This window comes from Tenrec ecaudatus, chromosome 4 (genome assembly GCF_050624435.1).
Source record: "Tenrec ecaudatus isolate mTenEca1 chromosome 4, mTenEca1.hap1, whole genome shotgun sequence".
NCBI lineage: Eukaryota > Metazoa > Chordata > Mammalia > Afrosoricida > Tenrecidae > Tenrec > Tenrec ecaudatus.
Window position 1 is genome coordinate 26,748,055 of NC_134533.1, and position 16,014 is coordinate 26,764,068.

Genomic DNA, 16,014 nt, shown 5'->3' on the forward strand with positions numbered 1-16,014 from the left:
TTAGGAAGACAGACAGACCGGCATGGCAGGGCGGTCTGTTTCCATTAGGAAGGTGCTAGAGCCGGGCTGCTTCCCCAGCATGTGGTGAGAGCACGTCTGTTTGGGCTTCAGCGGCTGCCTGCCAGCGGAAGGCTCCAGGGCCACTGACGCATGTTTACATCCTGCTGAAGTCACAGGGAGCAGACACGAGCTGTGGCTTTCCCCCATGCAGAGGGGCGGGAGGAGGGGAGGGGGGGCGGGGAGCAGGAGCCAGCACAAACACCACCACAGTGCTTTTTAATTTGCCTACAGATCATGGGCAGTTTCCAGATGTGATCAGGGATTGCCAGTCCCCCAGTAAACATCGCTGCTGACAGGAACTGCTGGCTGTCACTTCATGGGGCTCCGAGCTGGCAAACAAATCCCTCCTGCATCTTCCAAACAGCCAGCACTTCAAGACAGCTGGGGCGCCTCTTCCCCAAGGCGCCCTGCCGCTCTGGAGCCTCCTCACCAGCGCCCCCCTGGTGGCTCCGGAGAGACTGTCCTGAAGGTCAGGTTGACTCTGGGCTCTCTGGAGTGGTACTCTTTAGGAACTCGGTGCTGCGGGAGAGACAGAGGGATGCTCTGACACAACTAGACACCGAATTCTGGCTCAGAGAGGTCGGAAATTAGTTATGAGGACAGAGCTATACTTGGATGTGATTCCCCAGGAAAATGACTGGGGCCTTCCAAACCTTGTGGAGAAGGGTCTCCTCCTCAAAGCCCACCTGCCCATCCCCCACCCCCTCGGTAAGTCCAGCAAGCGGGCCAGGCGGGCGGCATTTTCATCTTTCCTAACTGTGCCTCGTCATCTCCGGCTCCCGCCATCTTTCCACAGCACAATAAACACCCACCCGCCAACAACCAGCCCATGTGGAAATGGCTGAGACCAGGTGGAGCACGCCGAGCCCACGCCCGTGCCCGTGCTCCAGCGTGCAAAGCACACCTTCAGCACGGCTTGGCCTAGTCCCACACACAGCTATGAGCTATTCGAGGCTGTTTAAATATTTAAACAAATTACAGGTACAGTTCAACTCCTCAGCCCCTGGGCAGCAACAGCTACACTGGACGGCACACACGGAACATGCCCATCTCCTCGGAAAGCTTTCCAGGACCGAGCTGCAGCCACCACACTGCCTGTTGGTAGCACCCACACTCAAAGCAGCCTCACTGTCTGGTTCACTGCCCGCTTGCTTGCTCACTACACCCCACTGCTATGGGGCAGATCCCAACTCAGAGTGACCCTTCCTGTCTCTAAAATACTCCCTGCCCTTGAGTTGATGCTGACTCACAGCAACCTACGGCACAGGGCAGAACTGCCCCTGTGAGTTTCTGACACTGTAGCTCTTCATGGAAGTAGAAAGACCTTCTTTCTCCCTCAAAGGAGCTGGCTTGTGAACTACTGACCTGTGGTCAGCAGTCCGATGTGTGACCACTATGCCACCAGGGCTGCTCTAGCGACCCTATAGTAATTCACAATCCTCAATCAGTCGAGAAGTCCAAAATCCTCACAACTGGGCCAAAGGTAACTTCATGATAAAGGGAGAAAAGGCTGCAGATGTCAGGGATTTCATCTGCTTTCGAACCACAATCAGAGTTCATGGAGGCAGCAGTCCGAGGTCAAAGACAAGTGGCAAATCTGCTGCACAAACTGCGCCCAAGTCACGCCACGGTGTCTTACAGCTGAACACCGAATAAGGCAGACAGCGGGGAATGGGTGCATGTGAACTGTGGGGCAGGAGAAGAATGTGGGAAGTGCCAGGACTGGTAAAGGGACAAACCCATCTGTCTTGGAAGAAGTGCGGCCAGAGTGCTCCTTAGAGGCAAGGATGGCGAGACTTCTTCTTACACACTTTGGGCATGTTTGGACATGGAGAGACCAGTCCTGAGAGAAGCACATCATGTCTGGTGAAGTGGATGGGGCAGTGAAGGAGAGGAAGCCCCCCCGCCCATGGAGTGACGCAGGACTACAGCCAGGGCCTCAGCAGAGGAACCGAGGTGAGGGTGGCGCCAGGCCATTTCGCTCTGTGGTGTGCAAGCCCCTGTGGGTCAGGACTGACTCGATGGCGCCGACAACAACAGCACCCCCAGTCTGGAAGCAGTGTTCCACCAGGAGGAAGACAGTCCCGTTACTTGCATGTTCTGACCTGCCAGTCAGCTTGGGTGGCTCCTTCCATGATTAACAAGGTTCCATGATCCAAAGGTATCTTCAGTCTCTCCACATACGTGTAATCTCCATGCGCTTCCTGAAAAACAGCAATGTGTCACATTGAGTTGTTTGTGCATGTGACCCAGATGACACAGAGCCTTCCGGGAGCACAGGCGTGGACGCCACTGGCTACTCCCCCTCCCAAGAGAGGTGGCTCACATGCCTTGGGTCTGCCACCCGGCAGGTGATGCACCTCCACCGAGTTACTTCGCCTCTCGACTTTGATTTGCGCACCTGTAAAATGGGATGCTGGAAACACCTGCCACGGAGCACACCTGTGAGGCTCTACTCGGTGTGCGGCTGCAGTGCATGCCAATCAACAGTGCTGCTGCCCAAGGGGTTCCGGGATGCACCAGAACTGCGCTCGGCATGGGGTTCCAGGAGGTAACCGACACAGAGGCAGATTGTCACGTCTTTCTCCCAGAGTGGTTGCTGGGTGTGAACTGTCAACCTTGGGTAGGCAGCTGAGGGCTTACCACTTTGTCCCCAGGCCCCCCATAAAAGAGGCCTGCAAATCACTAGGATGCTGGCATGTGTGAAGTGTGTTACTGGTGTGGGCAGTTTTCAGCAACCAAAAGGCAGAGCAGCCCATTGTGGCGACATGTAAAAGCACCTTCCCGCCAGCCTCCTCCTGGGCTATGGGAAGATGGGCTTCGGCACAGGGCAGGCACACGGGAATGCACTCTGCCCCACCTTCCATCACTGCCCGGCCCCCCGGACCACTTTGGTGCCGTGGAGACACACGCGTTTGCTCTCCTTCTAGAACACACCAAAGGGCTGTCCCCAAAGATGGGAGTGCTGGGGCGAGCAGCACCGTGTCTTCGGACCACAGCATCGTGTACTCCACCGCCCCGTCTTCCCGAGAAGGCGCCCAGTGGCGCAGCGCATAGAGCTGAGCAGTGGGAACCCACAGCGGGGAAAGCTGCGGCACTTTGTCCCTGTAGATCCCAAGCCCTCCGCCAGCAAGCTGACTCCCTCACTCCACGGGGTTTCTGCGTCGGGAAATCGTTATGGGAGCAGACAGCCTCGATTTCTCCCAAGGAGTGGCTGGTGAGTTTGAGCCGCTGGCCGTGCGGCTGACTGCAGCCTTGGGAGTGCGGGAGCAGCCCTGCTCTGCCCGAGCTGGTTGCTCTGAGTGAGGATCTTCCCAGCCGCAGGGTGACGCGTGTGGTTTCTTCCCAAGAGTTCAGAGTCAACTGAGAGCCCTATGGCTATGACTCGTCACAGCTGGCCACGGGTGCGCTGAGCAACTTTCCTGTCCCCAAACACAGAGCACGCCCAAACCCCAGGCTGCTCCTCACCTCCATCCCAGGCAGAATCCCTGGACCGTCGGCACAGAGGGTTACTGTGGGTTACAGAAGGATTGATCGTCCCTGCAACCCGGGGCTCCTGTTTATTATTGCAGAGTTGCTTCTGAAACCCTAACTGTTTACAGCAATTTCCCCCAGGAAAATCAAGCCCAAAACAACACTAAGCTTGCATAAACAATCTGAATCCCAGGCCCCAACCCCTGACAGCCACTTCATCAAGCACAGCTACAATGTTTACAGGCAGAAAGAGAAGTTGTGTTTGCTTTCAGTGACTAATTTTGTCTTTCTTATTCGGAAGTAAATAATAACTATACTGCTTGCCTCTGGCTCTTCAACCAGCTACAGAGCAGTAGGAAGGTGGTGGCCCTGCCTTCTGGAGGCCCAGCTCTATCTCAGGAGGGCAAGAGTGCTCCCCGGCAGGAAGCAGCAGCCTGAGGAGCTGGGATCCCTCTGGAGGAAAAGGATCGGAAGCAATAGATCTGACGTCCATGAGGCTGGAGGGGTCCAAGGTGACTTGAGGCAGGCTGGGAAGTCAGTGGTCACACCAGAAAGATCACAGGTGCCAAGAGCTACAGGCAGAAGACCATCTCCCCTCTTCACACATACTCGGCACAAGGAGAGGAAAGGAGAGGGGTGAGTCTTCATCCAGGCCCGAGGGGAGATCTGTTAGAACATGACACACACTACTGGTTGGGCAGAGGGTGTGCTAAAGCCAGTGGAAGAGAAGGGGTCCACACAGTGACCCCTGGAAAAGTGAAGCAGGAGCAGACTGAACAAATCAGCGGGCGTTTCACACACAAGAGGACAATATCAGTGGGACCAGAAAGTGACGCTTGACAGATCCACCTGTCACTCATGCTGTGAAGATCTGAATTTCTCAAGTGAGAGAAGACCTCGTGTTGGTTCTGAACCCACTACACTGGACACAATCATGGGCCAGACCAAAGGCAGAAGTGGATGAGTGTCCGCTCTGGGGAGAGCCATCTGATGGGTCTGGAGAGGAGAGAGTGAGACAGTGCACCCACTATGAGAGGTGATGCCACTCCCTTGCTGCTTGCTATTTATTCCTTCCAGCCCTCTTGGCGTGGGGAGCGCATTCCTAATTGGCAGATGGGGATGGGCTAGTCCAGGGAGCATGCTCCAATGGCAGAACATACAAATGCTGCCTTCTTCTTCTGAGGCTGAGGGGGTGCGGGTGGGGGGCAGCAGACCACAGTGCTGCCCTTCAGCTCAGCAGAGGTGCAGAGACTTGTGCCATGCAGGAAGCACATCAAAGCCCCAAGGGGCGCACATGGCAACCAATGCACACCGTCTCAGCTTCATGCGTGGCTATGCCATGGAGGAGCCCGATCAGACTGCACACGCATGGCCGCCGGGCCTGCTGAAACCATCCACATAGCGCGGTGAGCCCTGGATTGACTCGGGGCTGCCTCAGAGCAAGCACAACACATCCACACACACACACCCGCAAACCCCCGTGGCTGAGAATAAATGTTCTACCTCTGTTCCCAGCTAACAGGGGATTTAGGATCACAATCTACAGGGTAGGTTTTATTGCAGATGGTCTTAAGTTTTTTTAATTGGGGGCTCGTACAACTCATTACAATCCATCGTGTCAAGCACATTTGTACATTTGTTGCCATCATCACTCTCAAAACATTTGCTTTCTACTTGAGCCCATGGTTTCAGCTTCTCAATTATTCTCCTCCCTCCCATGTCCCACTCCCTCACAAATCCTTGAAAATTTATAAATTATTATTTTGTCATGTCTTACACTGTCTGATATCTCCCTTTACCCACTTTTCTATAGTTCGTCCCCCAGGGAGGGGGTTATATATAGATCCTTGTAATCAGTTTCCCCTTTCTACCCCACCCTCTCAGTATCACCACTCTCACCACTGGTCCTGAAGGGATCATCTGTCCTAGATTCCCTGTGTTTCCAGTTCTAGCTGGATTTGTAAGGTAAATTTGGGATCATGATGGGGGGAGGGGTGGAGTAGGGGAGGAAGCGTTAAAGAACTAGAGGAAAGTTGTATGTTTCATTGTTGCTACACTGCACTCTGACTGGTTTGTCTTCTCCCCACAACCCTTCTGTAAGGGGATTTCCAGTTGCCTACAGATGGGCTTTGGGTCCCCAACCACATTCCCTCTCCTTCACATTGATATGATTTTTTTGTTCTTTGATACATGATACCGGATCCCATCGACACCCGATGATCATATAGGCTGGTGTGCTTCTTCCATGTAGGCTTTGTTGCTTCTCCACTAGATAGCTGTTTGCTTCTCTTCAAGCCTTTAAGACCCCAGATGCTATATCTTTGATAGCCGGGCACCATCAGCTTTCTTCACATTTGCTTATGCACATGCTTTGTCTTCAGCGAGTGTGTTGGGAAGGTGAGTACCATGGTATGCCAGTTTAATAGAACAAAGTATTCTTGAATTGAGGGAGTACTTCAGTGGAGGCCCAATGTCCATCTGCTACCTTAATACTTAACCTATAATTATATGAATATAGATCTATTTCCCCATCCTCATGTACATGCCTATATTTAGACCTCTATAAATGGCCTTTGCCTCCTAGTTCTTTCCTCTATTTCCTTTACTTTCCTCTTGTCCTGCTATCATGCTCAGCCTTCATTTGAGTTCAGCCTTCATTTGGGTTTCAGTAATTCCTCTCTGTTACATTGCCCTTGATCAATCCCTACTAGGCCTCCTACACCCTCCTTGCCACCGATTTTGGATCATTTGTTGTTCCCTTGTCCCTGGGTTTGTTAACACCCTCTTCCTTCCCCCGCCTCCCCCTTTCCCATGTCCCCAGTCCCATTGTTTTCTCCCCCAGATTGTTTACCCCACCTACCTTATCTAGATAGACCTGCAGAGATAATAACCTGCACCAAATATAACAGAGCAAAACAAAGCAACAAAAGAAAACAAGACACCAAAAAACAAACAATGACCAAAAAAGGAAAAGTGTGTGTGTAAATAGTTCAAGGTCTGTTTGTTAACCTTTAGGAGCGTTTTCTGGTTGAGTCTGATGGGGTGCCACACCCTGGCCCCAAACTGTATTTTTGGTATTCCCTCAGGACTTTGTTGCTCTGTTCCCCTTGCTGTTCTGCTGCATGCCCTTTGTTTTTTGCCATGGTGTGGTGGGGTCAGATCGGGTGCAATTCCTACACTGCATCTCCAGTGTTGTTCCCTGTAGGGCTATGGGTCCGTGAGGGATGTCATGTCTCATAGTGGGGCCGGCTATATGGTCCTCTTTGTGAATTGGCTGCTCTGACCAGGGATAGGGTCCTCAAAGCTTGGTGGGCCAGGCTGTGCTCCACTCTCTCCTCCTCCCTCTTCATTTGCTCCTGTGTGCTTCAATCAGACATGTCCCTCTCCCCGAGCTGCAGCTTCAGGGCTGACCTCCAGAGTAAATTCTTCTGCAGGGAGGGGTGGCTGTCCACATAGTTGGGATTGGGGCTGGCCCTCAGGATGATTTTGGTTTTCTACACACTTGAAGCTTCACAAACCCATGTCTAAACCACCCCGAGGGTCCCTGATCTCGGAAGCTGGTAGGCTAGCAGAGTTGGGGGTCTGGTTAGTACTGGAATGGGAAACTTCACAAGGAGAAGAGAAAAAGAAAGAAAGAGATACATGCAGTGTATCCATACTGTGGTGGCTTGTGTGTTGCTGTGATGCTGCAAACCATCTGACATAGTGTACTGTGCCAGCCTGGCCGATAAACACAATGGGATTAATTGAAGGGCAGAGAGATAAATGGCTCAGTGAGCCTCGTCTTTCTTGTCTCTCGCTCTTTAATCATCGGACCAGTGTGCGGCTGCCTTGCTTGTTCTGTGCCTCAATTTAAAGGGCACGCTACCTGTGGGATGCCTAGCCTGTGGACTGTGTCACTGTAAGTTGAGGTCCCTTTAAGACCACACAATTGAAATTTACATCTCTGGAGCTGAGGACTGACAGTGACCTGCGTTGCTGTTTGCTGCCTGTGCTGGGATAGCCTAGCTCTCTCTCTCTCTACAGAAGACTACCTAGCAGTTCTCAAGACTTGAAGGACTGCTAGCGTCTCACAACTGTCTCACGTGAGTGAGTTGCACTGAGCCATTTGTACTGCTTTATAATTTAACTGTTCATTTCTTGTGTTATATATCTACATATATATATATGATGATCAGCAATCTGGTTTTATCTCTCTAGAGAAGGCCTGTCTAATACACGATGTCACTGATATTTCAAATGCCAGTAGGTCAACCCCAAGTGAATAGGTTTCAGCAGAAGTTCTAGGCTAAGAACCTACTATGAAGACAGGCTGGACGTTCCTCTTGTGAGGAATTGGCCACTGACAATCCTATGGCTAACACAGGAACATTGTCAGCTACTGAGGACCTCATGAACAGACGCAGACATGGCATCTGACTGAGGAGGAGCTACTGGCTGCAGGGAGAGGTAGCCACGATGAAGTCACACCTGTGAGGGAGAGTCAAGCCTCAGGACCTCCCTTTGCTGAGGGGCGTGGCTGACAAGGAGAGGAGCTGCAGACATCCATCAGTGATCGGAACTTGGAATGTACCAAGTGTGCATCCAGGAACACTAAAAACTGTAAAAAATTACACAAGATGCATGAGAACCAATATTGTAGGCATTAGTGCGTGGAAATGGACTGGTTTGGGGCCATTTTGGGTCAGAAAACCATATGGTTAAAGTATGCAGGCAATGACAGATTCAAGAGAATGAATTCTCTTCCAAATGCATTCTCTTCCAATACATTCATCGTCCAAAGGGCATTTAAAGATCTATGTTGAAGGACAATGCTCTCTCAGTGAGAGAATATCTACCCACAGACAAGGAAGTCCAGGTAAATATAACTATTATTCAAATTTATGCACCAACCACTAAAACTAGTGATGCAGAAATTGAAGAATTTTAACAATGTCTTCAGTCTGAAATTGAACAAACATGCAATCAAGATGCATTAGTATTTTTGGTGATTGGAATGCAAAAGTTGGAAACCAAGAAGGAACAGTAGTTGGAAAATGTGGTCTGAGTGTTATTTCTGTCACCAAAGATCACATGATAGAATTTTGCAAAACCAATGACTTGTTCATAGCAAATAGATTTTTCATCAACACAAATGGCAAGTATCTACGTGGACTTCTCCAGGCAGAGTAACAGAAATCAAATTAACTCCATCTGTGGGCGGAGACATTGGAGAAGCTCAACAACAGCAGCTAACACCAGGCCAGGGCCTGGCTGTGGAAGAGACCACCAATTGCTCATGTGTAAGTTCAGGTTGAAGCTGAAGAACGGTCAAATAAGCTCACAAGAGACAAATACAACTTTGAGTTGATTCCACCTGAATTTCAAGAACAGATGTGATGAACTGAACACTCGTGGTAGGCGCTCTGAAAAGCTGTGGGATGACAACATGAGCATAATCCATGAAGAAAGCAAAAGGTCATTAAAAACACAGGAAAAAGAGAAACAATTAGCACGCATATCAGAAGACTCTGAACCTTGCTTTTAATTGTTGAGCAGTTAAGGCAAATGAGAGAAAGGATGAAGTCAAAGAGCTGTACAGAAAATCTCCCACGGCAACTCAAGAAGCCACAGCCAATAAAGCATGAAGTATGCAAAGCCCACGGGGCAGGAGGTCGCACAGGAGGCACCCTCTCAGCAAGAACGCAGGGAAAGTCCAGGCCTCGATCTGCAATAGTGAAAGGTTCCGCGGGCCGTGTACTGCGGGCACAGCCAGCCTCAAAGACGTTAGAAAGGCTTGGTATAGCGCCTCCTGCTCACGGCGCCGCCTCCTGCTCCGCCCGCTGCCTCAGCTGCTGCCGAGTCACCTGCTGAGTAACTCCCACCGCCCGGCTCTGCGTTCTAGCCACCGACAATTTGGAGTTCTTACAACATGGCAGACACTGACAACAAAGAACAGTCTGAACTTGATCAAGATTTGGATGATGTTGAAAAAGCAGAAGAAGAAGAAACTGGTAAAGAGACAAAAATCAAGCGCGTCAGCTGACTGTTCAGATGATGCAAAATCCTCAGATCTCTGCAGCCCTTCAAGAAAGACGTGATGGTCTGGTAGAAACACCAACAGGATACATCGGAAGCTTGCCCAAGGTAGTTAAAAGACGAGTGAATGCTCTTGAAAACCTTCAGGTTAAATGTGCACAGATAGAAGCCAAATTCTATGAGGAGGATTGTGATCTTGAACGAAAATATGCTGTCCTCTCTCAGCCTCTATTTGACAAGCACTTAGAGATCATCAACACGATGTATGGACCTCCAGAAGAAGAAGGTGAGTGGAAAGCACACAAAGAGAATGGGATTACAGAGGAGCTGAAAGAAAAGGCCGCGTTTGAGGATGAGAAGAAGGATGCAGGTAAAGAAGACCCCAAAGGAATTCCTGAATTTTGGTTGACGGTTTTTAAGAATGTTGACTTACTCAGTGATGTGGGTCTGGAACACGATGAACCTATTCTGAAGCACGTGAAAGATACTCAAGTGAAGTTCTCAGATGCTGGCCAGCCTGTGAGTTTTGTCTTAGAGTTTCACTTTGAACCCAGTGAGTGCTCCACAAAGGAGGTGTTGACAAAGACACACCAGATGCGGTCTGAACCAGATGATTCTGACCCCTTTTATTCTGAAGGACCAGAAATCATGGGTTGTACGGGACGCCAGATAGATGGGGAACAAAAGGGAAAATGGCACATTGAAAACCATTAAGAAGAACAAAAACTCAAGGGGCGTAGACAGTTCATACTGTGACTAAAACGGTTTCCAATGACTCTTTCTTCTTTGGCCCTCCTAAAGTTCCTGAGAGTGGGGATTTAGATGACTGTCGGGGACCATGGGCCCCAACAGCCAAGACCTCACAAACAGGCTTTACTCTCAGCCTCAGGCCTCTGGCCGGGGTGGAGACTTTCCGGTTCCTTTTGCTGCCTTACAGAAAAGTCCAAATATGGCCTTAACCTTTCCCCTTATTTGTATTGGTTAACAAGCACCCTGTTAGCACATGTGCTGTTTCACCTAATTAGCATAAGGTGATGTCATTCTCGCGGACCTGATCGGAAACTGCTGACCACTGGTGCTGGGCGCGCTTTTGTAAGCTTTCTGATTGGGCGTTGGGCGTTATCAGTAGTAGCCTGATTTGCATGTCCCACGGGCACTTCCTTCCTTTTTGCCTATTTAAGCTGTGGCTTGTTGTGGAATAAAGAACTGTTCAGCCTCCTGTCTCGTCTCCATTCTTCACGTCCACTCCCTCTGTCCACGACTCATGTTGCTATTCATGCTGGACGGGACAGATGACGATGCCGAAGCTATCCTTGCTGCAGACTTTGAAATTGGTCCCGTTTTACATGAGCATATCATCCCAAGATCAGTGTTATACTTTACTGGAGAAGCTACAGAAGGAGAAGAAGAAGAAGAAGATGATGATGAAGGTGAAGAAGCAGATGAGGAAGGAGAAGGAGATGAGGAAGAAGAAGCAGATGAGGAAAAGGATCCAGATTATGGCATGAAGAAGGATCGAAACCCTGCAAAGTGCAAACAACCATGAAGCAGGAAGGTCTACCTTCTGCTTCCCTGCAAAGGATGAAATTTACATCATTTGACAAGCCTATTTCAAGGGTTTTTTTTTTTGTTTGCTTGCTTTTGTTTCTACTGTCTAAAATCAAAAGTCATACATTTAAAAAAAGATAGAAAGGACACAGAGTCACTGTGTCAAAAAGAACTAGTCTACAGTCAACCATTTCAAGACATAGAATATGAGCAAGAACCAATGGTACTGAAAGAAGTTCAAGCTGCACGAATTTAATCAGCCAAAAACACGGCTCTGGGAATTGATGGAATAGCAACTGCAATGTTTCAACAAGCTGATGAAGTACTAGACGCACTCACTCATCTATGCCAGGAAATTGAAGACAATTACTTCGCCAATGGATGGGAAGAGATCGCTATTTGTACCCATTACAAAGAAAGGTGACCCACAGAATGTTCAAATTATAGAACAACATCATGAAGGTCATGTGCCTGTACAATGTTGCTACAGATCAGCCAACAAAGGTTGCAGCAGTCCACTGACAGGGAACTGCCAGAGACGCAGGCCGGAGTCAGAAGAGGAGGATGTGGAACAATGCGATCACCCTCACTGATGTCGGCGGGGCCTTGGCTGAAAGCAGAGCATATCAGAAAGATGTTACTGTGGCTTTTATTGACTGTGCTACGGCATTCGACTGTGGGGACCGTACAAACTGTGAAAGCCTTGAGAACAGGAGTCCCACAACACTTCCTTGTGCTCACGCAGAACTTGTATGTGGATCACGAGGCTGTCATGCGAACAGAACAAGAGCACAGTGCGTGGTTTAAAATCAGGACAGGTGTGCGTCAGGGATGTACCCCCTCCTCACCATACTGATTCACTCTGCATGCAAACCGTCAGGGAAGCGGATTCTATGAAGAGCACGGCATCAGGCTTGGAGGAAGGCTTGTGAACAGCCTGTGATGTGCAGATGGCAGGGCCTTCCTTGTGAGAGTGAGGAGGACCTGATGAAGCACAAGGACTGCAGCTTGTAGCATAGTCACAACTCACTACATAGAAACCCCAAATCCTCACATCCAGACCAGCAGCACCCTGATAAAAGGAGACAAGACTGGCGTGGTCAAGGACTTCATGTCGCTCAGATCCCCACGCAATGCTCATGGACACAGCAGTCAAGAGATCATATGATACGATGCATTGGGTAAATCTGCTGCATAAGACTTCTTTTAAAGTGTTGAAAAGCGAAAATGTTACTTGGAGGACTAGGGTGCTCGTGACCCAAGTCGCGGTATTTCCAACCACCTCAAATACATGGGGAAGTTGGATGACGACTAAGAAAGATGGAAGAAAATTTAAAGTGCTCGCATGAGGGTGCTGGTGAAGAATACCGAAAGAACCAAGGGCTCTCCAAAGAACACACCCATCTGTTTTGGAAGAAGTAGGAAGCAAGGATGATCTGACCATCTCTTATATTCGCTGGACACACTGTCATGCTTGGGAAAGTTATGGGGCAGCAGGAAGAGGATGGCTGGATGAAGCCATCTGCAACAGAGGCTGCACCGAGGGGCTCAGGCATAAGAACAATTGTGAGGATGCACAGGGCCGGGAAGGGTCTGTCTGTTGCACACAGGGTCGCTGTGCGACAGAATCCAGTCAATGGCACCCAGCAACAACTGTGTGTGTGTGTGTGTGTACATGTACACACACATAAACATATTAACACCAATGCTGACCAACAGTCTCGTTCTCTCCCCAGCTACGGCCAGTTCATGTGAACGCACTAATTAAGCTTTTCTAGGGGCTGGAGGATTATCCCAAAGCCCCGCAACTCTCACCTCCACCTCAGCAAGACCACACCCTACTCTGTTTCCTTTAGACAAACACTATTCAGGAAAAACAAACACAAAAATCTAGGTTTATATATAGTTATTCTAACCAAAGGACGGCGAGGAACTGTAAGCATGTTTCTTTTACTCAATCCATTTAAATTTTTCATGTCATCAGCTCGTTTTTGTCCTACAAAAGTATCTGAGACATGACAAACATTAAAATCATCACCATCTCGGTTTTTTCTTCTAGACTCTAAAGAAAGTGTAAGGTCAAGAAGGGCACGGGCACACTTGCAATTGCTCGCTCTGGTCTGTCTCTCTGCCCTTAGGAAGTCCACGGGTGCCTGGACTGGGCTATCTAAGTGCACATAGCATCCAGGCAATGTACGCGACTCGTGCGGGACTCACGCATTCGCCGCTGTACCAGTTGCAAACACGTTCCTCATTTGCTGTTTGACTGCATTTCTACTAACACAGAGTAGATCAAACACGGAGTCAATGCCATTGACCTTTCCTTGGCTCTCAGCCTTCCTGGTTTTTATGCCCAGAACGTCTTTTCCCATCCTCAGAAAAGTCAAATATACATTTGCACCTCTCTCTCTCTCTCTCTCTCTCTCTCTCTCTCTCTCTCTCTCTCTCTCTCTCTCTCTCTCTCTTTCTTTAAGAAAGTTGACATTTCTGTAGATTTAGCTCTTCAGTAAACCTGGAGTTGCTCCCCTCAGGCTACTTTTTATAACACATTTTCTCCCACGCTTCTTTTGAGAACAATTTCCAGGTACTCACAACCAAGGTATCCTGATAGGCTGTGGGGCAGGATCAGCGATGGGCTCGGGCACAGGTTCCTTACTAGGTAGTCCAAGCAGACAGACATTACTGTGACTCCTTACTACAGCCCGGTAAAGAAAGTGATGGTGTTGTAAGTTGCCATCAAGTTGGCTGCAATTCACAGCTCATTATGGCCCTCCTGTGCACAGAGCAGACCTGCTCCACAGAGTTACGAGGATGTGACCTTTCAGAAGCACATCTCTGGGCCCAGCTTCCAAGGTGCCTTTGCATGGGTTTGAAAGGCCAAGCTTTCAGCCAGTAGTCCAATGCTCAATCCTTAGTGCCACCCGGGGCCTCACAAGCAAAGGGACCTCATCTGCCGGGCGTGGCTTGGTGCTGGCTGTTGTGTGTGCCATGCCACTGGTATTTCAAAGACCGCAGCATCACCATGGTGGACAGGCTCCAGTAGAGCTACCAAACTAAGACCAACGGAGAGGAAGGAGCTGGCAGTCGACTCCGACATGAAAACCCTGCCAACAGCAGCAGCACGCTTGTGGGCAGAGTGCCAACAGAAGAGCCCCTCGGCGGGAAGGCACTGTAAGGAACACTAAGGAAGAGCTGCTTCCTCAATGTAGACTCCACCTCAATGGGGGAGTGAGCAGAGCGCTCAGGGCCTTCGTTTACCAATGTGGCACCCACTCAAAATGAGGAGCAACAGCCGTAAGCATCCACTAATGATCAGAGTGTGCGATGGATGAAGGACACACAGCTAGGAAAATTAGAAGTTGTCAAAAATACAACAGAAGGCATCAATATTGCTATTCACGCAATCAACGGGCTGAAATGGACTGGAAGTGGCCATTTTGAATCAAGTGAGCGTGCTGTTCCAGGGATGACAAAGGAAGAGGGCTGGCACCACATGCCTCATAAACAGAACTTGCTGAGGCCTGTCCTGTGTCCACTCTGCAGTGACAGGACGGTATCCACACACCTACAGGGAAGGCGACACAAGTTAGTGCGGCCAGTATTCACATTTGCGCATCAACCACTAATCCCAAAGCTGAAGAACCTGAAGGTCTTTACTAACCTCTGCGGTCTGAAGTGGGCCAAACATGCAACCAAGAGGCTCGGATAGTTACTGGTAATTGGAATACGAAAGTTGGAAGTAAAGGGAAAAGATCAGTAGTTGGAAAATCGAGCCTTGGTGATAGAAACCGTGTTGGGGACCTCTTCATTGGAAATACCTTTGTCAACAAAATAAGCAGTGACTATACACTCGGACCTTGGCAGGAGGGATCCAGGGAAGTCGAGTCGACTGGGCATGGATAGGGAAGTGTCAACGGAGAAGCCCATGTTATCGGTAAGAACAAGGCCAAGAGCCGGCCGTGAAACAGGTCATCAATCAGTCACATGGAAGTTCAAGCTGAAGCTTGAAGAAAAACGATTTAAAGAACACAAGAACAAAAATACAACCTTGATTGAGTCTATTCCACCTGTGTTTAGACACCATCTCGAGAATAGTTGTTGGGCACCGAACATGAATGAGTTGTGGTATGACATCAAGGACATCACACGTGGTGAAAGCAAAAAGTCATTTAAAAGACACAAAAGAAAAATAGGGGGACAAATCGATGCCAGAAGAAACTCTGAAACTTGCTTTGACGCAGCGAGTAGGAGCAGCACATGAAGGAATGAAGACAATGAAACGTGGAAGACCAATAGGGAAGGACGGTGTCGGAAACCCACAGGGGCAGCTCTACCCTGTCCTGTCCCCGCGGGTTTCCAAGAGTCAGGATGGACATGACGGGGAGGTTGCTTTCTTTACTAACAGACCAGAGGAGACCCAAAGACAAGTGACTCAACAGAATGCAGAATGAACGAACAGTATCATTAATAACACACCGGTAACATTTTGCTGGTGATAAGTGAAAACACATGCACAGAAATGTACCTCAACGCGGACCTGTTAGAGATTCCATTTGGATTCAGAAGAGGTGTGGAACCAGGGAAATACCTCTGTTGCTGTCAGATGGATCTTATCTGAAAGCAAAGACTCCATGAACCATGTTTACTTGTACTGGTGGTTATGTGGCTGACTGCGTGCCCATGAAAAATGACTGACAGCATCGTGACGAGTCCGAGCTCCAGGACACTTCACTGCCCACATGGGGAGCCGGTACTGCAGGAAGCAATGACTCAAACAAAAGGGGATAGTGCGTGGTTGAAAACTGGGAAAGGCGTGTATGGGAGGGGGTTGTATCCTCTCACTATACATATTCAATCTCTATGCTGAACAAATAATCAGAGAGGGTGGGACCAGATAAAGAAGAACCAGGCATC

The 16,014-nt window shown here is 49.4% G+C and overlaps 1 protein-coding gene and 1 pseudogene across 2 annotated transcripts in view; one reads left to right on the plus strand and one right to left on the minus strand.

Annotated features, from left to right (window-relative positions):
* Positions 1–257: 257 nt before the first annotated feature.
* The window catches only part of ALKBH3 (alkB homolog 3, alpha-ketoglutarate dependent dioxygenase), a 59,866-nt gene continuing 44,109 nt past the window's right edge, over positions 258–16,014 (minus strand). For both annotated transcript variants that reach the window (XM_075545855.1, XM_075545854.1), the window contains exons 9-10: positions 2,166–2,264; positions 258–579 (exon numbers count right to left, since the gene is read on the minus strand). In XM_075545855.1, the coding sequence (XP_075401970.1) occupies positions 487–579; positions 2,166–2,264 (192 nt within the window). In that variant the 3' untranslated portion in view covers positions 258–486. The remainder of the gene's footprint in view (positions 580–2,165; positions 2,265–16,014) is intronic.
* Positions 9,434–11,098, plus strand: LOC142444268 (nucleosome assembly protein 1-like 1; annotated as a pseudogene).